The 27869-nt window shown below is 45.2% G+C and overlaps 1 protein-coding gene across 11 annotated transcripts in view; it reads right to left on the bottom strand.

Annotated features, from left to right (window-relative positions):
- Ttc7b (tetratricopeptide repeat domain 7B) overlaps window positions 1–27869 on the bottom strand; it is a 219320-nt gene that overhangs the window by 72558 nt on the left and 118893 nt on the right. For all 11 annotated transcript variants that reach the window (XM_076921409.1, XM_076921413.1, XM_076921419.1 and 8 more), the window contains 6 exons: window positions 14185–14268; window positions 13138–13242; window positions 11382–11499; window positions 9346–9403; window positions 3548–3620; window positions 778–938 (listed from right to left, as the gene is read on the bottom strand). In XM_076921409.1, coding sequence (XP_076777524.1) covers window positions 778–938; window positions 3548–3620; window positions 9346–9403; window positions 11382–11499; window positions 13138–13242; window positions 14185–14268 — 599 coding nt within the window. The remainder of the gene's footprint in view (window positions 1–777; window positions 939–3547; window positions 3621–9345; window positions 9404–11381; window positions 11500–13137; window positions 13243–14184; window positions 14269–27869) is intronic.

The following is a 27869-nucleotide window of genomic DNA, read 5'->3' as shown; positions in this document are numbered from 1 at the left end:
AAAACAGAGAAAGCAAGGCCGCCTTCCACATTCCTTCCCATTCCCCCTCGCCCCCACCATCAAGCTGTCCCTACCCTGTTACTGGATCTGCAGCCATGCAGACAATTAGAACCTTACAGCCCGCAGGAGTGTTTACTATTTCTGGCCACTGTGTACTGGTAACCAAGCGCCGCCGATGATAAAATGGTAACCCGGTAGCCCAGAAGACAATGTTCTCCACAAGGCCTAACCACCAGGCACAGAGTCAATGAATCTCACATTCATGGGCTCAGTAAAAAATGTGACTCAGAGGACAGACGTGATGACGGCTCTGCAGGTTCAAGCCTGTGGCTGCTTATGATGATAATTCTTACAGTATGTATAAATATTGATTAACTTATTCAAGAAATTATATCTCCTAGATACTAAACCTAGACTCAGAGAGATAAACATCCTAATCCAAGTTACAGTTTAACAGTTTTGTCACAGCCAAGTGTATGGGAATTAGTATTTACTTACTACTTTTCTTGATAACTATCAAAATATTCACTATCATCTTAGTACAATCATGTGTGCCTCAGGGAACACAATGGAGAAGAACAGGTGGGGACCTGAGCTGTGTTAGGACAGCTAGGAAACAGCTTGGTTTTAAGCCCCAGGGGAAAAACCAGGAGCAATAGTTTGTCTGTCCTCCTTGGGTATCCATGAAGGTCTCATACTTGACAGACCAGAAAGGAGGAGAGTGAAGTTCATTCAGTAATTCCAGAGTAAGGGAAGATCAATGGTGGGATTACTTACATAAAATTTTCTGGGTATTCACTCAGGGCCATGTCGATGATGTTGAGAGCGTCGTGGTAATGCTTCTGGGCTGACAACAAGAGAGCAAGGAGGTGCAGGGAGTTGGCATCATCGCCTTGGAGTTGAAGAGCTTGGCGAACGTATCCTAGAGCTTCTGGTATCTGGTTTAAAACAAAACCCAGAAGCTTGTTTAAGCACAGTCACACAAAGAGGCCATGGTTACATCAAGTTCACTGTGAGCTGCTCCTCATGACAGGATACTGGCCAAACGAGAGCCCATCCTCCTCAGCAGAAACAGGACCAGCGAGGGAACAGGAGAGACCCCACTTCTCTGCCTTTGCCATCTAAATAAACTTCGTTCCCCGCAGACCAGACGGACTTTTGATTATGTCTAAGATGACGTCACTGTGGATGGAGACACAGACAAGCTCCTAGGGACCCCTAATGGAACTAAACTGCCTTAGCTGACCACTCTCCCTTTCAGAGCATTACTGAAATTCAAACACTTCACAAGCCATGAAGCCTTTCTAAGGACCAGATGTTTGGATCTCCACTGGACATGAAGGAAATATGCAAACAAACAAACAAAACCCCACACCTTTCCAAACTACAGCCCGAAATAACTGGCTGCAAGAAACAAATCATAGGACCACTTGCAAAGCAGATGTATCCAAATTCAAGCAGGCCCAGATGCAACCTTGAACACAGTGCAACAGCTGCTCAACATGTTCTTGTGTGTGTGGTGTATACATGTGTGTTGCCTGTGCATGTTGAGGCCAGGGGCTGGCATGGGGTGTCTTCTCCACCACGCTCCACCTTTGTTTTTTGAGGCTGAATCTCTCACTGAACCTAGAGCTCCCAGGATCCACCTGTGCCTGCCTCACAGTGTTGTGGTTACAGATGTTACTGTGTCTGGCTGTTATCTGAGTGCCAGGGAGCAGCACCTTACCCACCAAACCACCTCCCCAGACTCACAACATTTCTTTAAAAGCATGAAGCCCAGGGTTACATGCTCAGTAGGTATTTGAACACTTAGATCTCACAGGTTCAATAGAAAGGAGAATCTGAAGAAACAGAGCTGGGGATAGAGGCATCCTGACAAACCTGCCCAGGGGACTCCTGTGTGGCCTCCAACTTTATCCTTTGACTCTCCTACCTCTTCCCAAATCTTCAGGAACCTTGACCCTTAGGAGATTCCATGGTTTCCTTTCCCAAAGCCCCCTGGTTTTCCACTCTGAGCTCAGTTCTACACCTTAAGTGCTGGCTATGAGCCTCTTAGGAACCCTGCAGTCATGGCCGTTAGATCAGCCACGTGACTCACCGGCAGGGAGAAAGCTCAGTCAGAGAGCTGAGATGACTTGAGCATGTCACCCCACTGAGGGATGAAAAGGGGGTGACTCTGGCTGTTCTGATTCCTCTCCAGGAGTGTCACGACCTCTGTCTCAGTCAACAAGGACACACTCAGAGCCCTGGTGCTTCAACATTACATGCCTACAATCCTTGTGGATAGGCTGTTCCCAGAAGACTCCATCTACTTATCTACTTTCTAGGGTGCCAACCTCCTCTGTGATTGTCCCTCAGCCTAAGTAGGGAGACAAAGGCAGCCATCCTCATTGTGATGGTTTACAGGGATGGTCAAATATTTAGGGACAGAGATGGGGCTCAAAATGATGTCTTTAGAAGAGAGTGGATTGAGGGGTTCAGAGCTGGCTCCTTTTTTCAAAAAGTAAGTCTGGGTGTCAAACACATACCAAGCAGTGTCCAAGTGTCAAGGCAAGGAAATAACAATGGCAGGCATGGGTCCTCCCCTTCTGTAACCTCAAGTGAAAAAGACTGATACTATATAAGGAAGATGGTTTCATGAAGAGGCTCAAGGAAAATAGATGGTCAGTGTTCAGCACACCTCTGCTCCAGCAGCGGTTCCTTGCCAATCCAGCTGTGAGCCATACTCTATCAATGACAGACCTTTCTAGGTAGGTGTCTTGGCCTCCATTCCCAGGTTGCCAATGGGAGACACTTAACACTGTTCCATGGCAACTGGGAAGTGTAATGCATATCTCCGGAGCCAAAATCAGAGTCACTCTTCCAATCTGCACTCAGGAATGTGCTGGGGTCACCACCAGCATCTTGCACCTGGTGGGCTGGTAAGCATATGGCTACATTTCAAGAAGAGGTAGGAGGGAGTAGGGGGAGGGTACTAGAATGTGAAAGGCAGCTCAAGATGCCTCTGGGAAGATGAGGGCCAGCAAGACTTAGCCTTCTAGCAAGAACATGCAACAGTGTGAGTGTTCACATCATCGACACATTTTTAAAGGATCTAGTGCTCTTGTTGATACCTTCTGGCATTTTCCAGTTATGCATAAATACCCTGTGACAATCAGGCTCCAACCAGTGACTAAATCCCCATCATGAAGCTCAGCACTGGGTTCCACTACTCTGTTCCTGTTAGCAAAGGCAGAAAGGCTCTTTGGTGACCCCTGGAGTCAGGGTACATGCTCTGTCCTGCATTCGTGTTGATATCTGAGCCCAGGCTGGATCCTCTAGATTTCTGTATTTACTCTCAAGAGTGCAGCCTAGGCCTTCTGATTCATAGCACATACTCAAACTGACTTGAACCCCAGAGTCTTTTCTGGGAGGAGTTCGCTTCCTCTGAGAGCAGTGCCAGCTTCCCAGCGAGCCTCAGTTAAGGAAGGACGGTATGATGCCTCTAGCTGAAGGAGCTAGAAGGGGACATTGCACACCAGGCTAAGGGCACATTATAAACACTGACCTGTCTGGAGATGGCAAGTTGCAGAGCCAGGTAGAAAGCTGCTTGGTGATCTGTAGGTGACAGGCTATGGGCCCTGAAAAAGTATTCACTGCTATTAGAACATTAGGCCACATTTGCTTGCCCTATCATAAACAGTCTTCATGTCTGCATTCCCGCATCAAAGCCACATTTTCATCTGAACTGGGTATCACTTCCTTAACCCTTTCCCCACACCAGTGAAATGTTACACATTCTGACCACCATACATACAGAATGTATTTTTGGCTTTTGTCCAGCACCTAAAATGGCCATGGAGGTTCCCAGACTATGGAGGAGCCTAGAGACAAGGAATCCACAGGCCCCAAGGTCTGGCTTCTCCAACAGATGCATCCCCTTCGCTGAACAGAGGAAGCCCCCCGGCTCATGGTAAAATCAAGTGTGCAGGTAAAATCAACTGAAAAAGTATTCACCCCTTTTCAGGGTAAACTCTTGGCTACTTTGGCTAAGTTTGGTGTGACCTTAACGCTACTTCATCCAAATTTCTAGATTTTAGGAAAACTATATGAAAATCAAAAACCAGCTTTGCTTATAAAATGAGGTTTGGGTTTTTGTGAACCAGGAGAAGAGAAAGACACCCATTCATTCTGAGAACGCTACTAAGTCCCATGCAGTTTACTATGTGTTCCTATAACTGTGTTGTGTGAGAGTATGGTAGGACATTAGGCTTGGCAGCATTAGCTGGCCTTGCAGTGGGATGCAAAGAGGCTGTCTCGCCTCTTTGCAACAGACTGCAAGGATCTTTTTTTGGCTTTTATGTGGAAGTTAATTGTATTTCATCAGAAGTATTTCAGAATGTGATAGTTTATAGGACCTACTTCTGTGTTTAACAGACTGGTAGAAAGAAAAAAACCAAACTTACTTAGGTAAAAGGGACCATGGGACAGACTAATTACAAACTGTGGGTCCCGGATAGCAAACAAGCATCCCTGCTTTGACAACATTCGGTGATCACAGGAGGCACTTCTACCAAGAGAAAGCAAATCAGGATAAAACAGAAAGCTAAAGCACTGCAGAGTCGTCTGAGGCCAACCTGCAAACTTTTCTACAGACACAAGGCCTTTTAATTAACTGTTGGTCTTCCATGAGAAAAGAAAAAAAGACTTTTAACAGTACAATCCAGAAAACATGCGAAATCCATGACTGGGCTCTGTTTGGGCAAGCGCTGTATGTGCAGGGCTGGGGTCTGCCCTTGTCTAAACCTCTTAATTTATGTACAAAAGTGTTGTTATTATTTGTGTGTATAGGTAAGCTTGCCTGTGTGTGTGCTTTTGGAGGTGTGTATACACAAGTGTGTGCAGGTAAGCTTGCCTGTGTGTGTGCTTCTGGAGGTGTGTATACACAAGTGTGTGCAGGTAAGCTTGCCTGTGTGTGTGCATCTGGAGGAAAGAAGTACTTGTTTGATTGTTCTTCCCCCCCACTTCCTCCCTCCCTCCTAAGATTGACAGGCCAGTGAGCCACAGGTATCCCCCTTTCTCCACTTCCTCAACACTGGAATTAGACCCACATCATCATACCCAGCTTTTATGTGGATGCTAGGACTCAAACTCAGGACCACATGCTTGCACAGTGAGCATTTTACCCACTGAGCCCAGCGGCTCCTTTTGTTAATATTGAGCAAAGCAAACTCACTCCTGGGGAATCCTTACTAGCAGCCCAGCTCCAAGCCACAGCCTCTGGACGTTTCTGCCCTGGGTTTAGGAGATGGAGGCTGCGAATCCATTACTGCATTCTAGCTGGCATGACTTACAAGCACTGGCTCTCCATGCATTTACACATGAAAAGGTTTTTCTTTGGTGTTGATAAGGGAGGTGAACATGTCATGGTTTCTGCCTATCTCAATTATCCAATGAAAATGACTATTTTATCTCATCTTCTTTCAAAAATAATAAAGCCAAGTTTCTACAGCCATCAAAAATAATTTATCAGAACTATAATTTTTCTCAGCCCAGTTTGTATTTTTCCACAAATTAAGTTAAATCATTGCTTCTGTCCATTGCCAATGAAGTGAGAAGCTGGCAGCTGATCTGGTGAATTTAGAGTGTGAATTTTTTTTTTTTTTAGTTAGTCCCAAAGGCCCCACCCTGGTCTCAACAAAGGATTATGAATCACTAACCACAGGCCTGTAAAAAAACCAAACCAGCAGTGCTGGGAATTTTGGTGTTTCCAGGGCGCCTTATGGTAACGTCTAAAGAATTTCCAGTGAGGCTAATAACAAAAATGCGACTGCTGATTTCTAATGAAGTGTACCTGAAAACACACATAGTTTAAGCGCCTTGTTTGCAAAATGAATTAAGTTGACTATTTTAGCAAAAGAAAGGGGGTAGGTGGGAAATGACAAACAAAACAAGAAAAAGTAAGTAGGAGTTTGCTCCCTGCAGGTGCCATGTGCCTTGTGCAGTTGTGTGGGACAGCTCGAGCAGCTAAGTTTCCTGGGACAAGGGCCTTTATATGCTTACTGCTAACCTGCTCAATGCCCATGTAACTGCCGGCCTCCATGGGCTTAGCAGCTCTACAATCCATCCTTATGTAGGAGCACTGACCAGGTTGCTAAAGGAAATTCAGACAACTAAAAATTCCATCATAAGATGCTCACTGTGCTTCTATTGGCAAAGTGCCTATACCTTAACTAACTCAGTTCCTCTCCCATGAAAGAGAGGCTACCCATATATCCATCCATCCTCCCACCAGCCTACCCATCTTCCTACCCATCCACACTCTTCTACCTACTTCACCATCTACCTACTCTCCCTTTTACACATCCACCCATCCGTCTGTCCGTCCATCCATCCATCTGTCCATCCATCAACCCACTTGCTTATCGACCCTCCCTTTCATCCATCTACTAGTGCACCTAACATTGACCTATGCACTTCTGCCCATTATCTGTCCCCTATATCATGTAGTACTTGTAGTATATCATCTGAAGAGTAAGTACTTCCCTACCTCACAAAGAGAAACCCCAAATGATCATCACAGTGTAATGGGTGATCATAGCGCCCAGACAGGCATCCTGGGCTGCTGTTGGAACATGGATGACTCAGACCACCTAGCTAGACCTCAGCACATCCAGTGGACTCCTAAATTCTGGGTCCGACAGGGTCTGGAGCTGAGGGGAGAATAGAGGCAATGCTGATCACTGTTGATTCTGGCTTATAAAGCACAGAGCTTACGACGATGATGGCTGTCGTTTATGGCGTGTCTATTATAAGCACCTTACCTAAGGACACCCAGAAAAGGAGACAGAAGCAGAAATGGCGTGGAGGGATGTGTGATGCCAAGACTTGGTCTTTCTACCATCACCCCGCTGCTCTAGTTGGCTAATTTCTCTCCAAGTCCTCTTCATTTCTGATTACAATGGACACAGAACTCATGAATGCACATAGGGTTCAATTAGAGCGCTTTCACTAGTTACACACCTTAAGCTTGTCCAGGTGGTTTTCACTGAAAGTCCTACATTCTAGGAACAGCTCAGCCCCAATCTACATCCTTTACACGTCATAAACACACACTCTATATATGTGTACACCAACATACATTCACCTATGCGTATATTAACCATACACACACACACACACACACACACACACACACACACACACACGCTAGGGGAAGGAGCCACAGTAAAGTGAGGCTGCATATCCCATGCCACCCTGAATGGCAAACACAGATGATGTGATGTCACTACTTCCCCCAGGAGCAGTGTTTACTAGTATACCCATGACACTTGCTGTCACCATCTTAGGGACTGCTTTTCTCAATACGATGAGAAAGTTCAGTGAAGCAACAGCTTGCAACACGGCACACAATGGCATTTTCTTCACCATACTTTTGTTCAACATGGATGAACTGGCTGAGGTGACAAGGTTATGGGTAAGAACAGCTGATATCTCAATATCTGGATATAGCTTCACCACTTTGATATATTCAGACATTGCCCCTTTGAGTGCCTCAGAGAACAACTCTTTCCAAATCCTGGCTCTAGTTATGATTAAGACTTCATTCCCACAGGCTATATCTGCAACCCTACCCCTCTTTTAAATGTACCACTTTTTTTTTTCAAACAAAACAAATAACAGAGTCAGAAACAAAATAACAATATAAAATTTGGGGGAAACTTACATAAAATGCATAGTAGAAAAATACTTCTCACCCAAGTGGTTTTAAATGATCTATTTGCGTTTAACACAATCTTTCTTATTAACTTAAAGTCTGTTCTTTAAAAAAGCCAATGTCTACTTGAATCAAAATCACTGTGCGCATTTGAAGAGCATTCTGCACTTCGCACAGACAGTTGCTTGGGTTAGCCTTCTGCAATGTACTCAGTTAGCTGAGGAGGGTTTACTGCTCCTTAGTTGCCGTATGAACAAACAGGTTAAATCTCTTTGAATTCAAATCTCAGTAGAAAAGGAACAGAAAAGAATACAGGCTGACAGAACAGCTGTTACATAACCCTCAGTCACACAGGCCGCCCCAGGCAGACCACTACTGCGGCTGTTTTTAGAGAACCAGTAAGATGTGCTGATTTAAGGAAAATGAAACAGATGTGGTGGCCACTTCTGAAGCATCCATGTGTGGGTTTGACAAATGAGAACTGGAGAAAGTAAAACCTGGAATCATCTGAAATGGGAATGCTTTCATGCTCTGGGCTGAGAAATACAAATAACAAAAGCTGAGCCCAGAGACAGGGGTCTGTGCAGATGTAGACTGGGGCTTCTTGTCACTAATCTAGAATAGGAGTGGCAAAGTAAAGGAGAAACAGACAGGCCTGCTTGGAAACAGAAAGAATGAGGCACAGGCACTTTCAAGTATCAAAACCAAGCAATAATGACTGCATGAAAAGGCACATGACGACAGGACAGACCTATACTACGCAACTCTGAGGAAATGATCTAACGGAGCAGCTGGTACAAGGAAGGCTCATGAGGGTTTCAAAGAAGTAACTAAGTAACGTGGTTTTAAGAAATCAATGTAACTCGATGTATTTAAAACAGGATCAATTCCAATTCTACATTTCACCTCATAAGGCTGTGTTTTCAGGGACCAATTTAATATGGATGATTTATTATTCCTGCAACGAGTAAAAACCAAGTACAAGTAAACCAAGTACAGTGTCAGTAGATCCTGGCTCTATACTGGGTCCACCCACGTCCACGGTGACTCCTTTCCCTCCCGTACCTCATCCCCGTACTCTGATGGCATTATTCCTGGGCCTGACTGCCCAGGTATATCCAGGAACATGGGACACTCAGCGTTGATAATGATAATGCATTGTTCTGTGCTCAGGAAAGGCACAAGGACAGAGACAAGTGCCGGGTATTGTAGAGAGTTTGAGATGGCTGCTAAGATGCTGTTTTAGAGACTGTCAAATCTCTAGCTTCTTCAGCTTTTAATGTAAAAGCCTGCAGCTTGACGTGCACAAAAAGCCAGAAAAAAAAGGACCTCTTTTCAAGATGATGACAAATGTCTTTAATAAAGGAACGATCTCCCTAGACAAAGTGTCTATCTTTCTTGAGCTGAAATCACTTTATCAGGAATGAATAAAAAGTACCCAAATGAATAAACAGATTAAAAGTGTAGCCAAACAGGACATCGGGTGATACCCTGCTTCTAGCTTTGCTGTTCCGTGTTTGCTGCTCAAGACGACATCCTCCCGGAGGCAAAACACTGTTTACATAATCTTTAAAAATACTCTGCTTCTCATGCTCATCAGGCTCGGTTGTCACTACATACAGCAAGTGAAAAGATGAACTCCCACTCACCTCTGAAATGCAAGAAGTGCCTTCCTCTGCAGGACCTCCTGCATCCCTCGCAAAGAAGCTGAGAAAAGGGCTCTGTTAGTAGGTGTCAGGAGAAGTTGGGGTGGGGTGTGACAATACTAAACCCACTACAAAAGCCATGCTATGAGTGCCTACTGCAGTAGGCACTGTTAGGACAGGGAGCCCAGTCCCATCCCTAAGGCCCTGTCTATGACCAGTGGACATCACTGTGGAATAACTTCAAGGAAACAGTGTGAGCTTTGGGGCCTTCTCAGTCCTGCGTCACACACGGCAAGCTGTATCGCTCTGAGCATGAATCCGATCTATCGTTATCACTACTTTCAGGCACATTTCTGTTAAACAGGAAACCTAGAGTATGTATGCTGGTGGGGTGGGGTGGGCTGGGAGATTAGACCATTTGCAACTCCAGGAAGAACACATTGGTTTCCCAGGTAGACATGTAGAACCATCTCTGCCAGGATGGGTTCAGTCAGAGCTCCAGCACCGTGAAGGGATGAATGGCTGTCAGAGAGTCTTTGGTACTGGGCAGCTATGACTTTGGGCCAAGGACTCTGGCTTGATGCTGGTTTAATTCATGCTGGCTAATGGCCAGGATTCTAAGACCTTGATGTCAACATAAAAGATGGAGCTGCCAAAACCCAACATGGATGTAAGAATATCAGTTCACAGGAGTGAGGCCTCCTGGCTGTGTTTTACTTCCCTGTGTAAAACAAGAAAAATGGCTCCCTTACAGTCCGCCTAAGAACGAAAAGGGCACTTTTTACTGGGGTAAGGAAGAGTCCTGAACCATGTGTCTGCAGCGGCACTGCAGGAGACCCTGATCTAATGGCTGCACAGGGGCAGCTCCTGCCAGCCAAAAAGTTAACAGTGGGAGGCTGCCCATAGGGCTACTCAGAACCTCAATGGATCTATAGAGAACCTCTTCTTGACCCAACAGAACTTTCAATGCTGTAAGAGGCTCAGCAGGGTGCACTGGTTCTAAAAGCTGTTAAAAGGTAGACTCTGGGTAAGTCTATGGCACTCAGACCTCGTCCTGAAAGTTAATATTTGAAGACATGCTGAGTATGGCCAATACATCGTATGTGCATGGAAAAGTAGCCAGAAATCTAGTACTGAAAAGCAACCGACATGCCAAACATGCAGTATTTTAGGGTAGAGAAGAGAAAGATTTGGGCTAATCTGTAGGAGTCACAGTAGTATTCTGTCGTGCTGTGACTGACAGGCAGTGGGGGGGCCCTCTGGGAGGCTGGCGACATCTTGCCTCTCGCTCTGGGTGGCTCTTTAGAGCACTTTGCCTTGTTCTCGTCATTAAGCTATATATATTTGTCTTTAAGGGTTTTTTTTGTATTCATGTTATATTTTATAAAATGTTAAAAAAAAATTAGTCAGACAATAACATCAACATACTTTCTGCAAAAGTTTACTAAGTATGTAAAACATAATTAAGGTTTATTTTAAAGTTATTAAGATTTATCTTAAAGTTAAAAATCCATCAACCAAAACCTTAGCATATCTAAAATATGTAAATCATCACACTCAAGAGCCACAGGTTAGCTACACTGTATGTGTAAACACTTGTGAGTTAAAATGCATGAGTGAAGAGGTGCACAGTCCCTGGCCAGCGAAGGGTTGGTCCCTGTAAGGTTTGGCCTAAAGTTTTCTATACTACTGTACCTAAGACCCAATACCCATCCTTTTTCTTAGGAGCTGGCCGGGTGCAGAGCTAGGGCCAGGTGGGAGTGTAGTTGTGTGGACTGTCTTGAGGCCTTGTTCTTCTTACTCTCAAGATAGATTCCTAGCACCTGTTGGCTAGGAACCTGGGCAGCACTAGCCCCAAGTACCTATGACCACCACTCAGGGCTTTAACATTCTCCATCACCACTGAGACAAAGAAGATAGGAGCATTGGGGCCCACAGGCCAGGATCCCAGGATGGCCTGGCTTCTGTACCCTCAGACAGAGGAGACTACGAGACACTTCAGGTCTTGGGCTCTGGGGGAAGAGGGGGGCTTCTCTCACCATCAGTGGCTTGCAGACTGTAAGTGAGCCCCAGAGCTAGGTAGCCTTTGGCCTTGAATTCTGACGTTTTCTCTCCCACATCAACAACAGTTTTGGCAAACGTCTCAGCCTCTTCCAACTGAAAGATAAGTTTAAACAACCTGTCAAACTCGTAACATCACTTCCCATAAGCACCTGCTGTTAAAAGTGGGTTTCTGATGGTTTGCTTTGAAAATAACTTCCAAACCTTCCGACTTTACCCTGGCAATTAATTCTCTTTTCTTTACTGATAACCTTTCAACAGTCCACGGGATGCCTAGTTATCTTTCTTTGAATGTTCCCTTTCTGTTATTTGCCTTCCCTTCCAAAGCTGCTTTCATATTTGCTGGGCTTCTTTTTTTTCCATCATCATTGTTCACTCCTTGGTTCTACAATGGGATGGACTCAGGGGTCAGAGGTCAAATGAAGTATGTTTAAAAAGAAAACAGTTCTTGAAATATCTTGTGTTTGGGCCTTTCCCTTTATTCATGGCATAAAGAATGCATTTAGACTTGAGTTCTCTTTGCCACAAGCTGTAAAAAATTTCACAACTCGACCTATTTTGTAGAGCACAACACATGGGCCTTGCACTAGCAGATTCCTGTGGGAAATATGTACCTGTAAAGTGCACTCTCAATGAGACCTCTTCACAACTCACTAGAAAAGGAAAGAGATTGGTTTCTTTACAAGCGTGGCAATGGTGGGACTGAGCTGGATGGAGTGGACGGGAGTTCACTATAGTCTTGTTGCTGAGGCCTTTGAAATGTGAATAATAAAATGGTAAGAAATGACATACAGAAAAGATTACCCCCATCTCTAACGAAGGCTTGTCTGGGTGTTAAGGGACCTGTTTGTCACAGTAATAAATAAAGCCACCACTGGGAGGAGGGCAGCAGCCACTGTGTTTCAAAACAAGGTACAGGCTGATGTTCCCTTCCAGGCCCACGGCACTGTCCCCTCTGCTCACAGCCCCAAACTGTTAATCCACAGAAACTCATCATACCACAGCATGGCTGTGAGCCTATACCTACTTGCTTCAAGGGGAATCAAACAATGGTTCACTTTCTTTACAAGGCTTGCTTTTCTCCTGTTAGGTGAGAACACATGGGAAAATCAGGCAGCAAGGCTATGAGGGAAGAAACCCCGAGTTAGCAGGGAGTCTTGGGCCTTGGGGCAAATTACTCTTCATCTACAAACCTAACTGTATATGAAGTTGAATCAAAGAAAAACTCCACTGTAGGAGACAGTCATGTATGCCCCCAGCTCAGCAAGCTGATCAGCCTTCTGTTTTCTGATGCTGTATCTGCCGAGGTTCTAGAACCTCAGCATAAATTAGATTTATTAGATTTATTAGTAGTCTAATAACCTCAGTGATAAATTAGACTACTGCCACACGCAAGTCTGAGGAAGCTGATCTGAAGGGTGCCTGTGGAGGAAGACGCACGAGGGAAGCTATGTTATAAATATGGTGAGGCAGAGAGCAGACTTTTAAGTCAAAGGTGACTAGACAGCTTCGGGACCTTCTCAGTCCTACATGTCCCACACAGTGAGCTGTATCTCTCGGAGCAAGAATCCAATCTAGCCTCTTGTCGCTACATTTCAAGCACATTTCTGTTAAAAAGAAAACCTGAAGCATGCTGGAAATCACGATAGGGCGGGTGCAGCTGGACATGGGAGCATGGAGGAAGTGTGTCCTAGGCTGGAGCCCCTGTGGAGGAAGGAGAGGCTCCCCACTTACCCAGTGAAGGGAACCCACACAAAGCTTGGCTGCCAGGAGCGGGATGGTGGCGTCATCAGGCTTTAGCCGGATGCATTCCTTCAGCACCTTCACAGCACGGGCAGACTGTACAGGGACAGAGCAATTGTGTAAAACTCACAAAGTCTGACAGAAGGAAACATTCTAGCCTTCTCAGAGGAGCCAGGGTCTGTGAGAGCCAGAGCCCAGGCTCAGCACGACAGGGAGTGAACTGTTATCAAGAGCAAGTTAAGATGCACCCCTGTGCCCTCCCCCCACCTGCCTAACTCACTCTCTGCTTCTGTAGCCATTGCAACAACAAGAAAAAAATAGACCTCAGTAGCTTACACTGTTATAAAAAACAAACATCTAATTAAAAGCATACTAAACTATATTTCTGAGCTCAGCACAAATAGTATTCTATGTGAGACTTCACAATTCACTGAATACCAGACTTACTAATGGTTGTACCTTTATCAAGTGTGCATATGGCAGGGCTGACATCCTAAATATTTGTGCATGTTTCTGCATGCATGTCTGGTAACTCTTGAAGTAGGCACACCACTCCATTTTACTAAAAAGGAAACTGAGGCACTAAGTGACATGTCCTCTGTCACTCAGCTATGAAAGCACCCCAGGCTTCTACCAAATAGCAGCAGTAAGCCATGCTTTTGGCTAGTATCCTCTGCTGTTTTTATAGCTACAGACTGTTGGAAAGAACCCAAAGACTCGCCCCCACTCAACCCAACCCCCTACCAATGCACACCCTCCTGGGATATGCTTATACTCTCAAAAGGAGTTTAAGACTTAAGTTTAACCATGTACATTTCACATGAGTGAGTCATAATAGGTTTTTTTAAAAAGGCAAATTGAGAATTCCTCATCTTAGTCCTATGTCCACCGTAGACCCTAAATACATGAGGTGGTCCATTATGAAAAGGCCATAGGACAGTTTGAAATGGTGTCTTAGCCTTTCATGAGGTAAGGTGCATCCTTCATGAGATTCAACAGCATGAATCTTGAGAGCGTGGCAAGCATGAAGAGACTTACCTTTCCAGCAGCCATCAGCGACAGAGCAAATTGGTACCAGAGGTGGAACTCCTCAAAGGCAAACTTCATGGCTCTTTCTAAGCACTGGTTGGAAAGAAAAAAAAAAAAAAAAAAAAAAAAAAAAAAACCCAGTGCTTATACACCGAGAACTGCTACAAGCAGACCTGAGTGAGTCTGCATCCACAATATTTAATTCTGCCAACTCCATTAACCTTGAGTGTCTAGAACTTTCTACCTTCTGAGACGTTCTCTCACCATGCTGAGTGTGGTGCAAAAGCTGACTCAGACATAAGAGGAGTTTTGTTCTGGGAAGAGATAGAGGCTAGCACAGTAGCACTCCAAACACAAGGCCCAAACTGACAAGTATCTATGGGCAGGAAAAAGGAGCTCTGTGGGAAGTGGCCATAGTTTTCAGGAGTGGCATTTACAAGAACAACCACTGAGCCATGCTGGTGAGAAAGAACCTATGGAGAGGAGGAAGAGGCGTGGGACTGCACTTCAGTGTGTCCACCAAAAGCCCAGTGAATCCTATTTGGACAAACAGATCCATATGAGGTAGGGCTGGAACCATGTCATCTTTGAGGTGGCAGCTGCTTTTCTAAGTTACTTTTTCTCTTCTGTCCCCTGAGGTCTCCTGCTGCTGTAACTGTGTTACTGAACTGCCTTCCCTCTCCTACCCCAGCCAGCTCTAGGGAAAGGCATGCTCATGCTTCCTGGCTCCTCCAGTGGTGGCCAGCCTGCTGTGGCACACAGTTCACAAAGCCCTCTTAGGTAGCCAGGTCCCTGCAGAAGAATGACATAATCACCTCAGAGATATAAGAGGGCCACCAGAGGCAGGTGAGGTAGAGACCACAAAGGAGGATAGAGGATGGAATGTTCCAGGAGCTTCGAAACTCACAAATATGTCCAAGTTAGAGCCAGAAAGGGCAAGCTACAGGAGGATGATGGGCAACATTTCTCTTGAAGGGGAAGGAAAGAGAAGCACTGAGAAAGGAAACTGAGTGGAGACCCTGGGGGAGGCTATGGAAGCATGTCCCACTCACAAAGGGGCCCAGGAAGGGAGCAATAGGCTGGAAACAAACCAAGCAGGTGCTGGAGCTAACGAGCACTTGGCTCTTCAAGGACTCTCTGTAGCATACTGGAGAAAAGCAGGCCTTAGGGCCAGAGGTAAAGGGCAGGTGAGGAGCGAAGAAAGGCTCTGGAGAGCCAAGGCTGGAGGATGCAGACAGGCACCCTCACCATGTCCTCATTTCCTTGTGCTGACAACTAGAACAATCTTCAACAAGGAGGGGTGAGCAGGCATGGTGGCACGCGACTTTAATCCCAGCACTCATGTGTCAGAGGCAGGTGAATCTCTGTGAGATAGAGGCCAGCCTGGCCTATATAATAAACTCCAGGCCAGCCAGGACTATAAAATGAGACCCTGATCAGAAAGTGGGAGGACAAAGGAGGAAAGACAGGCTAACATCATAGGTTAGCATGAGAAAAAGAAACTTTACATCAAACAATACTATGACTACTTACTCATAAAGAAAATGTTTTCAATTAAATTTTACTTCAGTGTTTCATAAAACTCTGTTCAGAGCAGACTAAAGACAAAGTCAAAAGCAACACCATAAAGCAAAGAGCAAGACAGATACTCTCCACCTGCACGGATTATGTAATACCTGTCATCTTACCCCAAATTCCGATTTATAGTAAGTAGTCACTACCATCTTCATTTTAGAAACGAAGTCCATCTGAGGCCCCTGCACACCACAAACTGGGCTAGCATGTATACTTGCTTACTTGTGCAGCAATCTCTTGGTAGCACTTACTGTGCAGCTAGGCACTATTTTGAGCATTGCCCCCTTTGATCATACTTACAACCCTACAAAGCACAGGAAGGTGCAATTACCATGCTCCTTGAAGAGGCAGGAGGCTGAAGCACATAGATTTAAGTGACACATGGCATCTCAGTGAGCTGATGATAAAGTCAACTGTGAATCCAGCAGCCTGGTTCCAGCGTCTAAGCTCATAATCATGGCAGCAGTGAATGGCCCGAGACGCCAGTGACAGTCATGTCACCCTTGCTGTGTCCAGCACTGTCTACTAAGCAGGGGGCGGGGCTCATGATCCCTATGCAGTTCAGGCTCCAGCAGTACTCTTTCAGCTAATGAGGTGTCTGTTCCCCAAGCCTCTGTGGGACGGATCCCTGAAGCTATTCAGGACTGAGACCTTTACAGTTTGCAGAATTTTCAGGAAACTTCACTGATTCCATGACAGCCAGCCAAATGGACCATTTCCAGCCTATCTTTAAAAAGCACTCAGCTTGACAAAGATGGGGGCAAACTATGCATTCTCTCTACAATGTCTTTCACATTCTTCTAGCTCGAATCTCTCTCGAGATTATAGCAACCCCTATCCCATGATAAGCCATTGTGGAACCATAAAGAGAGTCAGAAAGGCTAGGCTCTAAATACACACACACACACACACACACACACACACACACACACACACACCCTCAGAGCTTCAGCCAAGTGTGCTGGTACATGCCTGTAATCTCAGTACTTGGAGGCTGAGGTGGGAGGCCAGCAAACATACATAATGTACATAATGAGACTCTGTCTCAGAAAGCAGTGAGAGCAGCTGGAAAGACGGCTTGGAAGTTAAGACACTAAGGCTGCTCTTCCAGATTTGATCCCCAGCAACCTGCACGGCAGCTCACAACCATCTCTAACTCCAGTTCCATGGGCTCTGTTCCAAGAGTTCCAAGGAGACCTCTTTTGGTCTCCTTGGGCACCAGAGCCCCTCTCCCCCCCAAAAGCTGGGATGGTGAGAGAGAGAGAGAGACAGAGAGAGAGAGAGAGACAGAGAGACAGAGAGAGACAGAGAGAGAGAGACAGAGAGAGAGAGAGAGAGACAGACAGAGAGACAGAGAGAGACAGACAGAGAGAGAGACAGAGAGAGAGACAGAGAATGAGAATGAATATGCAAACCAACAATGATAAACTAAGCTCCCTTTAGATCACAGGCGTGTGTGTTCTGTGTCACAGCTGATAGTCCTATCTTCCTGTGAGCTCTTGGCATTTTTGCTACACAGTTCCAACTCTGAACATGCCAAAACAGCACCAGATGCTCTAAATTCCTGATGCCATCCATGCCCAGTGTTGGAATATCTAGCAAGTCCTCCTTTATGTTTTCAGAAACATCCAGAAATACACCTCTAAGAACCCAGGTTGCCCAAAGCTCCATTAGACTTATGTTGTGACTGGAGACTTGATACCCATAATCTTCCTACCTGGGGAGGGGGATGCTCACCCCACTTGTCTGATGAACACTTTTAAGAAACTGCAAACATATCTATATGTGACACAGTAAAAATGGTCAGTTTTAATGTTTGTAAGGAGGTTGGTGAGGACGTATGCCAATGAGATACAATAAAGAACACTCATATTTAGCAGCATTTCTAGTGAAAGCGAAGTCCTGATGCAAGAGACTTCTCAGAAGGCAGCAGGTGCAAGAGTACAGGAGTGGAAGGGAGGGACACTGATGAGAAGCTGTTGGAGCACAGACCCAGCATGGCAGGAGAGAAGACGCTAGCTCTGAGGACAGATGGCTCAGGCTAAGCAACTCCCCTCTCCAGCCACAGAGCTACCAGTGGGACAGAAGCTGCATGGACATGCACCCAAAAGTGTCTGGCAGAGCGAGCACTGCAACCCTGCAACCACTGACAGCTGCTGTGGCTGTTCTTGTGACACGACGTGGCAGTGATCTGTGGTTTCTGATCTGAAGTAGGAGAGGGTTCCTGGGACTGGGAGAGTGATAGGAGCCTGAGTGGAAATCTGGCTCCTTCTTACTTGTGGTGTCACAGGAAGGTGATGAGCCTGGGGGTCAGGGAATGTGGCTCAGAGATACTGTATTATGGACACCTCTGGATCATCTCCATCACTAGAAGAGAAGAAGAATTTAGCAGCAGTATGCTGTCTTTCCAGGAAGTACAGGTACTCTGACATCCTTGAGGCCCAAGCGACACTTGCCAGATGCCATGGATATGTAGCAGTATATCCCTTGGAGGCTAAAGGGCTTCATCATATTGGTAGTAGTCAGTTTGTCACTTGCAAACTTATTTCCTGCTGGAATAAGGGCTTTGCATTTCTCTTACTTTGGCTTTTCATGGGAAGCCATATTTGAAGGGTTCCGGGAACGGGTTGCTCTTTCTGGCATGAGAAAGGGATTTAGCAATTACCTTCCTTGTATATAAAGCTCAATCACATCAACTGGGTGTGTGGCAGTGACAGCTGCACAATACCACAGGCAGGGAGAAGCCAGGGCCTATTCTGGGAATTCAAGAACAAGACTCAGCATCCAAAACCCATGGGGAGAAAGGGCAGAAATAAATAATCAGGTACCTTGTATACTTGGCTCGATGCCCGAAGCTGAGGCATCTCGCTAAGAGAACAGTATCAGCCTGAGCTCTTTCCTTTTCCTGGACAGTTTTCACTGCAGAGACCCTCAGGGCCCTTCACCTAGGAAGACCGTCTTTCTTGTATTATTTATTGAGTATGTTATTAAATGTGATTAGTGTAATTCTTTATAGTTGTGTAATAACACATTAAAATTAACAAGGTAGATGACTAACATGTTGCTTCGTTTAGCAATGAAAACTTAAGCTATTTAGCCATTTGCGACCACTGTTTTGTACATACAGAATACTCTAATCATAGGGTGTGTGGAGATCAAGACGACCGGACTCTACCCTTACTTCACTAATATGGACTAAGATTCAGAGAGCCAACAAGATCTGCCTAGGGTCACATAGTGTCGAGCTGAAATCAGAATCCAGGTCTCATGATGCTATTATTTCTAATTTAATTAAACTGAAAGTACAAATTAAAATGGAGTTTGCGCAATCTGCTTCAGAGAAGAATGGGTTCAGGAAAAAGCTTCTAACAGTCATGCTCTCAGGACTCAAACAACAAACAAAGCCTCCCTCCTCATCTGTGGGGAAACACATACAACGACAAAGCTTGCTCAAGTTTCCTCCTCTTTATTTTAGAAATAAAATACAGGATCCTCTGTATCCTTGCCCCACCCCTCCCTATTTCTCCTTTTGCTTTCAAACAGTGTGGCTACTCCAGTGAGGATCTCCAAGTCTTATTGCTTTGGAAAAATGCTTAAATTAAAAGATATTATTTCTTCTGGCCACAGTGAGAATAGAAAATGTTTTTTTTCTTTGCTTTTTTTTGGGGGTGGGTGGGTGGGATGGGGTGAAGGATGTGTGCTGGAGACAGGGTTTCTCTGTATAACCCTGGCTATCCTGCAACTAGCTCTGTAGACCAGGCTGGCCTCAGATTTAGAGATCTGCTTATCTCTGGTTCCTGAGCGACCATACCTGGCTGAAAGTGGGTTATGTTCAATGGTCCCAGGTGTCATTCTCTGGCAGTCAACCTTCTCAGCGCTGATCAGCTTGACTAAGTGTGCACAGTGTAGGAGCCCTGGTTCTGACTCCGACAGCCTCTGCCACATTGCCAATGTACCTGTTCTCTGCTGGCCTTACAGAAAGCACTAAACTCAGTTCCTTTCCTCTGTCTCCTCCTCCTCAGCTGCCTTTCCCCGTTTGATCTTTGTGATTAGCCTCTCTGACCTGGCTTGGGACACCAGGTTCTAACCTGTAGACAATGATGCAGCTTCACCTTGCGTATGGATGCAAGGGCTTCAGAGGGGAGTGAGGAGCCAGAGGTGGCACAAGGACAGTGGCACACTGTATACAAAGTAAATGTGCAGCAAAAGCTTAAGTGAGGAACAAGGACAAAGAGAGCCAGGTCTGTTCTATCTGCTATATTTTTAGGAGAGCCACAGAAAGGAAAGAAAGGAGCAGAAGGAGAGCAGCAAACTCTGAAGACTCTAGAGACGACAGCAACTGACAAGACTGAAGCCGAGGTGACTAAACCACAGCTGGAGGACCCAGGCTGACTTGATACTTATTACATAGAGACCTGTGGAATAAACTAAAGACCACAGACATGGCCAGTATGGCTTTTGCAAGAGTGGTGAGTCTACTCAACAAGGAAAAGAACAACCTCTTCAACAATTAGTGTTGGGTTATGTGATCTCCACACATAGCCTTTGTGATGTTTGTCAATTGATTGTCAACTTGACAAACCCAGAATCACCTGAAAGAAGGGCCTCTGAGACTGTCTGTGAGGGGTTACCTTGATTGTATTAATTGAGAAGGGAAGCCCCACCTGGGTGGCATCATTCCCTGAGCTTTCAGGTCATGGACTGTATTAGAGAAAGGGAGATGAGTACTAGCATGCAAACATTACTGCATTGCTCTCTGATCTCTACTGTGGATATGATGTGGCGAGTTCTCCCAGGCTCCTGCTGCTGTGATTTCCCTGTTTGATGGACTAGAACCTGTAATTATAAGCCATATAGATCTTTTCTCCCTTGAATTGCTTTTGTCAGGTATTTTATAACAGCAACCGAAAAACCAACCAATCAACCAACCAACCAACCAACCAACCAACCAACCAACCAAAACCAGGAATTGGTATTGAAAGTACTTTGCTGTGAAAGACCTGACCATGCATGTGGCCTTTAGGCCTCTGAATTGTTTTGTGGCTGGAAAGTGGCAGCTTTTGATACATTAGGGTACAAAGCATTAGGATGGAAGCAAAGCTTATTGAAACATTCTGGTAAGAGCTTGGAAAGACAAGAATGTTGAGAGAAATCCAGACAGTAGAGGGAGGCCTAGATCATGAGATTTCAGAGGATAACAGGCACTCTACTGGGAACTGGGCTAGGGGCCATTTGTATAGTACTTTGGCTAGGTATCTAATTTCAATCTGACCATGTCCTGAGAACCTGAGTGTTGAGCTTAATGCCAACGGACTGATTTGTTGGGCAGAGAAACAGGCAGTATGGTATTCAGACCAGTGATATAACTGCTAGAGAGATCAGCACCATCACAGAGAAAGCTCTTTCACTGCACTGGGACACAAGGAAAAGTATTCTGAGGGCAACACCTTACATCAGGGGCAACATCTTGAACCTGCAGGAGAACTGGGAAATGCAATCACATGACAGTGGTTTTGAAGAAACAAAAGATGCAAGATTGAGGGGGGTCATAGAAGAGCTGCTGTGGGTTGGGGGGGCTGTTATCCCTATGTAAAGGCCCTGAGAGGCCTCTGTGTGAACTTGTGGAGGTGAAGCCCAACCTGCACTGGAGACCTGAGAATACTGGAGATGCAGGGCCATGGGACATCTGCCATGGAAAACTACAGGTGTAGACTGAAGCTTGGCTAAGCCTGTGCAAGAGGCCGTGTATGCTGCTACCGTAGGCTGAGTGGGATGAGAGGGGCTGCTCTGGCCTTTGGGAACCAGTTGGACATATTACAAACTCCAGATAACAGACATGAGGAAACATTCATTTGTTTTTGTTTTTAAAATTTTCCACCGTGTGTGTGTGTGTGTATGGTTAATATATGCATAGGTGAATGTATGTGGGTGTACACACATATAGAGGCCTGAGGTTGGGAATCATCTATACTAGGACTCACCAATATAACTAGTCTTGCTAGCCAGCTTACTCTGGGAATCTCACCTTCACCTTCCAAAGCTGAAAGTATAGGCGGGCGGCCACACCCACCTGGCACTTATGTAGATTTCTGGGGATCTGAACTCTGACCCTTATGTTTACTCAGCAAGCATTTTAAATGCTGAGCCATTTCCCTGGCCTCTGCATTACTCCATCGCCCTCAAGCTCCTGCTTCTGTAAAGTCGCGACTATGAAAACCCCATCTCCTGTTAGCTGCTTTTGTTAATGTATTTTATTCCAGCAACAGAAAGACAAACTAAGACATATATCACATATATACAGAGCTCACCCAGAGAGGCCCATCAGCTCCAAGTACAGGAGACAACCCAAAACCCAATTAGGAGAAGACTTAGGGGTTCACTGCCATGCTTTTGAATTTGTCATTGAATCAGTGGCTCCTCAGAAAGACACCAAGGGAATAAGCAACAGAAGAAAACATACTGGGTTTAGTTAGAATCAAAACTTCTTTACATTAAATGGAATAATTAAAAAAGTAAAGAGAAAACATACAGAATAGAGAAAGACCTGTGAACTATATAACTGATAAGAGTTTCTTATGTATTTAAATAAAAACTATAACAATTCAAAATTAACAATTTAAAAAAGGGTACAGGTCTTGAATAATCATCTTTTCAGAGAAGACATACAAATTAACCAAGGATGTGGAAAGATGCTCTGTAGATTAGGAAAATGCAAGTCAGACCCACAGTGAAATACCACTCAGGACCTGCAGGGTGGCTGTAATGGAGTAAAGCAGCAAAGGAGAACGGGAGAGGGTGTGAAATGGGACGGCTACTGTGGGAAACACTAGCAGTTCCTCAAAACATTCAACAAGAATTTCCATGTGACTTACCAGCTCCACCTCTAGAGAACTAAGAAGAGGAACTCAGGAATGCTGGAGTTCTGTTCTTACACTGTCGGAGACGCTATTACAACAAGGCTGACTTACAAAGACTAGCTAAGTGAACAAGCCAAGCATAAAGGGGTATGGATTACATCATCTGTTTTATGCCAAAGGTTAGGCTGTGGTAGTAGTGCTCATGGCATATTCACCATAGCTTAGGGTGAAGACAATTCATCCATCCATCCATAAATGAGTGGATAAACACAATGTGACAGATATGTACAGTGGAACATTATTTGACAAAAAGGGATGTAGCCCTGATAACATGCTGTCAGATCTACTATCATAACAAGGCTGAATCTTAAAAACATTAGCTCAGTCAGGCAGTCAGGCATGTGCCACATGACTTTATACCAGGTACCTGAAATAGACAAATTCACAGGAAGAAAGATTAGAGTTGCCAGGGTGGTGTGTGTGTGTGTGTGTGTGTGTGTGTGTGTGTGTGTGTGTGTAGGAGATAGGGAACTACTGCTAACTATGTACAGTTCTATTTGAGGTAGGGGAACGTTTGGAATAATGATGACAGTTGTACAACAGTATGAATGTCATTAAATATTTATAAACTGTATTTTTCAAAGATCAAGGCAGCATATTAATTTTTTTTAAAGAAAAAATGTAAATAAGACACAAGGCAGTGAGTGAACACGTGGAAAAGTGTTTCCCTGGCTGTACCACATAAGGGTTTCAACTGCTTCTGCTCGTCACTGAAGAGAGGAAAGGTGTGCTTCACAAAGAAGGCTTCCATAATGTGGAGACAGAGAACCCAGCGACTGCACCAGAGGCTGACAGTCTTTAGGGGAGGCCATCATGAAGAACTAGCATTAATGGTTCTACCAGGCTGGTTCAGAATGCTGGCCCAGAGCTGAGATCCAACTAGCAGCTCTGCCCCAGCACGCTCCATCTCTCCTACAGCTTCCTAAATAAACACCGCTTACAGCCTGGGTAACAGTCTGGGGACGACGGACTTATGTCTCTGCAGCCTCTGCTCTGGCACCCTCACACATCACTGCCACTGTGGTACCTAGGGCAAGGTAAGATGCTCAGTGAGGTGAGGCATCCTAGCTGATGATGACCCTCTGCAGGGCTAGAGGTGAGCAGGATTTTCACAGTGCCTCCTGATGAGAGAAGTGCTTGGACTGGGAGGTACAGATGCCCCTTCGGTACAATCATTAGCCACGCTACCCACAGCTCTACAGATTTACCATAAACAAATGAATATGAGTTCAATGGAAAGATAAAAATATCCCTTCTGTTGTTAAAGCTGCCATGTGTATGTAGGGGGAGCACACAGCATCTCCAAAAAGACCCTATAATATTCTCTGCAAATGGAATTGTAATAGTCTGACTTGAGAAACAAACCTCCTTAGCAGCTTGGGTTCATTCTGAAAAACAGAGGAAGCAGGGCTCCTGGCCTTACTTTTAATAGAGGGGTTGTCATGCCAACGAGGGCTGCTGTTTAAATTGAAGGGGAAGAAAAAAGTGTTCCTTCCTACACAAACTTTTCAGTGGGGCTCACAATTAGTCCTTAAAAAAACCACGAAAACTCAGCCCTGGAGTGATGGGAAACACTGTGCTCATATCATTTGTCAGAGAAAGGCCATGCACGAGAAACCTCAGGCTTCTTTCTTCATGCCCATGAGTAGGGTAAACAGGGCACCGGAGAAAAGAAATGTTGATGTGGGCACATGCCAAGGCAAACTAATGCTGAGCTCAGAGAGTGGCCCTTCATCTTGAATAAGCATTGGGAAAGGATGTGGCACAGAGAGAACAATGTCCCTTGCCCTGCTATTGAATTTTCAAAGACTGGGTCTCTACCATGCCTTCATAACACACCTGCTGCCTGAGGGTGCCAGTGACAGGAGAGGAATGTGCTGGCACACACAGCAGGGACACTTCCTTTTCTTTTCCTGCTGCCTGTGGGCTGAGATTGGCCAAAGAAAGGAGCCAGAGGGAAGGAAACCTGCTCTGTGGACATGAGGCTGGTTGAGGACAGGAGAAGGAGGGAAGGCTCAAGGACAAATAGCCTGGTGCAGTGGTACCCTATGGGCACAAAAGGCCTCGCACACACATAGAAAGATGCCACAGTGTTTCTGAGGCACGCATGGCCAGATCAGAGATCAGTCAGGACATGTGACTAGACCCATTAGAGAGGCCCAACACCAAACCCTACATAACTGTCTCCTTCTATATGCCCTACAGTGTTGCCGTGAAGTGTGGGAGTTAGTACTGAACAGAGAGCACTGTCATACCTGACAGTCGATCTGATACATGAGATGGCTACTAGCTAACAAGCAGGCAGAGGGATGAGGCGCCCTTGGCCCTCTTTGCCTTCTCCTTTTAGAGGAGGATGGAACAAGATTTCATAAAGCTATTCAGAATGGCAAGCAACCAAACCTCTGAACTGTTTATTTTAAAATTTTTCCATTTAATATTTTTAGATCAAGGTTGACTACAGAAAACTGAAACTGCAGGGCAAAACTGCCAGTAAGAAGGCCTACTGTATTTAATCCCCATCAAGCCTTGATGATCCCAGTCAGATATCAGTGCCTCATTACCTCTAACCAGCACAGCCAAAGCCCTCGTCTAGATCTGGCCTATTCCTAGCCAGGAACACATAGCTTTGCTCTGCTGTCTTCTCTAAGTTCATCATCTTTATGTTTCTATGTGAGCTTTATAGCCAGGCAACAAGTTTGTTTCTCTTGCCTCTCACAGACTTTGTCACTGCCCTGTCCCTAGCAGTTCCTGTATGCAGTGAGAGAGTCTGCAACACGTAAGTATTCAGCTGTTGTTTAATGAACTCTGCACACTGGCCTTCATTCATGAAATTAACAACTATCTGAGGAAATGGCTCAGTGGGTAGCGGCACTTGCTTTCCAAGGAGGATCTAGGTTCGACTGCCCAGAAACCACATAAAAAGCCAGACATGGCTGTGTGTACCTGTAACTTTAACACTGTGTGGTAGAGAAAGGAGAATCCCAAGATCTTACTGTCCAGCCAGTCTATCTGAAACAGTGATTTCTGTACTCACTGAGAGTCCTCTTACGGCAACAAACTAGGGCAACAGCAGAAGAAAACACCTGGTGTCCTGCTTTGGTGTCTGCATGAGGGTGCACCTGTATACTCACATGCATGCATTGCACACATAGCTACACCACACACACACACACACACACACACACACACACACCTCTGCCTGAGAAATACATAAGCACTGTCTTCATTTTAGAGAAAATAAATAGAGATACAGGTTAATGACTGCTGAGGATGACACAACTGTGAAGTGACAAGTTCAGAGCTCAAACCAAAGTCTTCTCTGACTGCTGACAGTGTACACAGGGCATGCTGGCCTGGGTTTCAGGGTAAAAGACAGATGTGCAGCATGCCAATAGGAATGTATCCACCATAAAATATAGATGATATGATTCCAGTGAATGTACACACAGACACAGACGGTTTCTGGACTCTAGGTGACTACTATTTTCTTTATTTATATGTATTGTTTGATTCTTCAAGGAGCATGCAGAGCTGTTGCTTCTGACAAAAAGAGAAACAGTGAAGTGAAGTTCACTGTAGGAAGAAAGGAAAAAGAAGAAGGGGCGAGGGGGCTCTGAGGGTTTCCAAACAGAAGAGAGGACATGGTTTCTTGTATATTAGGAGCAGGTCCGCCCCACGTAGCAACACCACTCACGTTAGCCAACAGAAGGCAGAACCAACCAAGCACTTAGCTCCAAAGCCTCCAAACGTCATGGGCTATTACTCATCCATCAGACAGTGAAATGGTAAAATAATGTATGATATGTACAACCTTTAGAACAGCTGTGAGCCACCAGATGTAGGTGCTAGGAAGGGAACTCTGGTTCTCTGCAAGGACAGCAAGCATGCTGAGCCATCTCTACATCTGGCTTTCATTTTAGGATGAAAATGTTTAGGAATCAAAGGTGATAGATGCTGCTGTGACTTTGGTGTCCGTAAGGGTTCTGTGCAGTGAAAGGCTTAGTGTCTAGGATGGCAACTTGGGTAGAGGTTGTGACTGCGTGGGTGTGGGCCTCAAGGTAGGGGGCCATGATGTAGTTCTCATGTACCTTGTGAGTTATCAAAAGGGACTTGAAATAAAAGAAGCAACTTGGGCCTTTCCCACTCTTTCCTTCCCTGATTTGAGATGCATCCTCTTACTTGTTCTCAAAGGTGCCCTTACAGTTGCTAGCTGGTGGGTGACAAAGCCAAGCAGTGGGTCTCTTCACAGAGGCTATATCATATGGACTGTGAACCTCCAAGACTGTGGAATCAATAACCCTCTTTTTCATTATGTAGCCGGTGCTACAGAGCTGACTATACAGTCATACAGTGTTTAAGATGTACCAAACAAGCTTCTAAGTTTGATATGTGAACTTTACTGCAACTCAAAAAATGTTCTGTTCCTGTTTTAACTAAAAATCTTGAAAAAATAGAATGGTAAATGAGAACAGCAAAACAAGCCAAATGGATTCAAGAAAATCCCCACTAAATGGAGAAATGGGTCAGCAGGCCACTTTAAGGTGTATCTGAGATGGAGGGAAGGCTCTTGCTTAGCAGAGGGCATCCTGGCTCCATCCTCAGAGTGTGGGTCCCCCTGAAACACCATGGAGCCTTCATTATTCTGCTATGGCATCATACTGTGTTCATTAGAAGATTCGACACAGTACAGCTATCACATCTGTGGAGAAAGTCCCAGCTACCTGGAAAAGGTAGGAAAGGCTGAGGCCATGTGTCCAAGGTCTTTCTCACAGGATGTGGGCTATGTTGGGTCTTCCCAGGTCAGCCACATGTGCACGTTGCTGGCTGTTTACCTCTAGACTGGAGGCTGCAGTGTGCGGCAGATATACCTCTCTCATAGCTGTATTCCCAAAGAACACAGCCCTTGGTATTAAATTGGTGATAATACACATATATACTGAAAAACTAAAATTTATAATTCTATTAATTGATTTATATATTTAAGGAAAAACATGGAGATGATACCAAGTCCAAAAGTTTCCAAGGGATGTACAGGACCAGGAAACTAAGGGCCCACAGAGGGGACTGGAAGGGTTAGTGATGACAGTGGCCCAAGCCTAGGCTGAAACTGAGTCCCAGTAGGGCAGGCTACGCCTGTGTGGGCATTGGACACACGTCATTGTCTCACTGCATTGTGGGGCACTTGGCTTTTCAGAAGGCTGC

This window comes from Arvicanthis niloticus, chromosome 23, assembly GCF_011762505.2.
Source record: "Arvicanthis niloticus isolate mArvNil1 chromosome 23, mArvNil1.pat.X, whole genome shotgun sequence".
Lineage (NCBI taxonomy): Eukaryota > Metazoa > Chordata > Mammalia > Rodentia > Muridae > Arvicanthis > Arvicanthis niloticus.
This window is presented reverse-complemented; position numbering and strand designations above follow the sequence as displayed.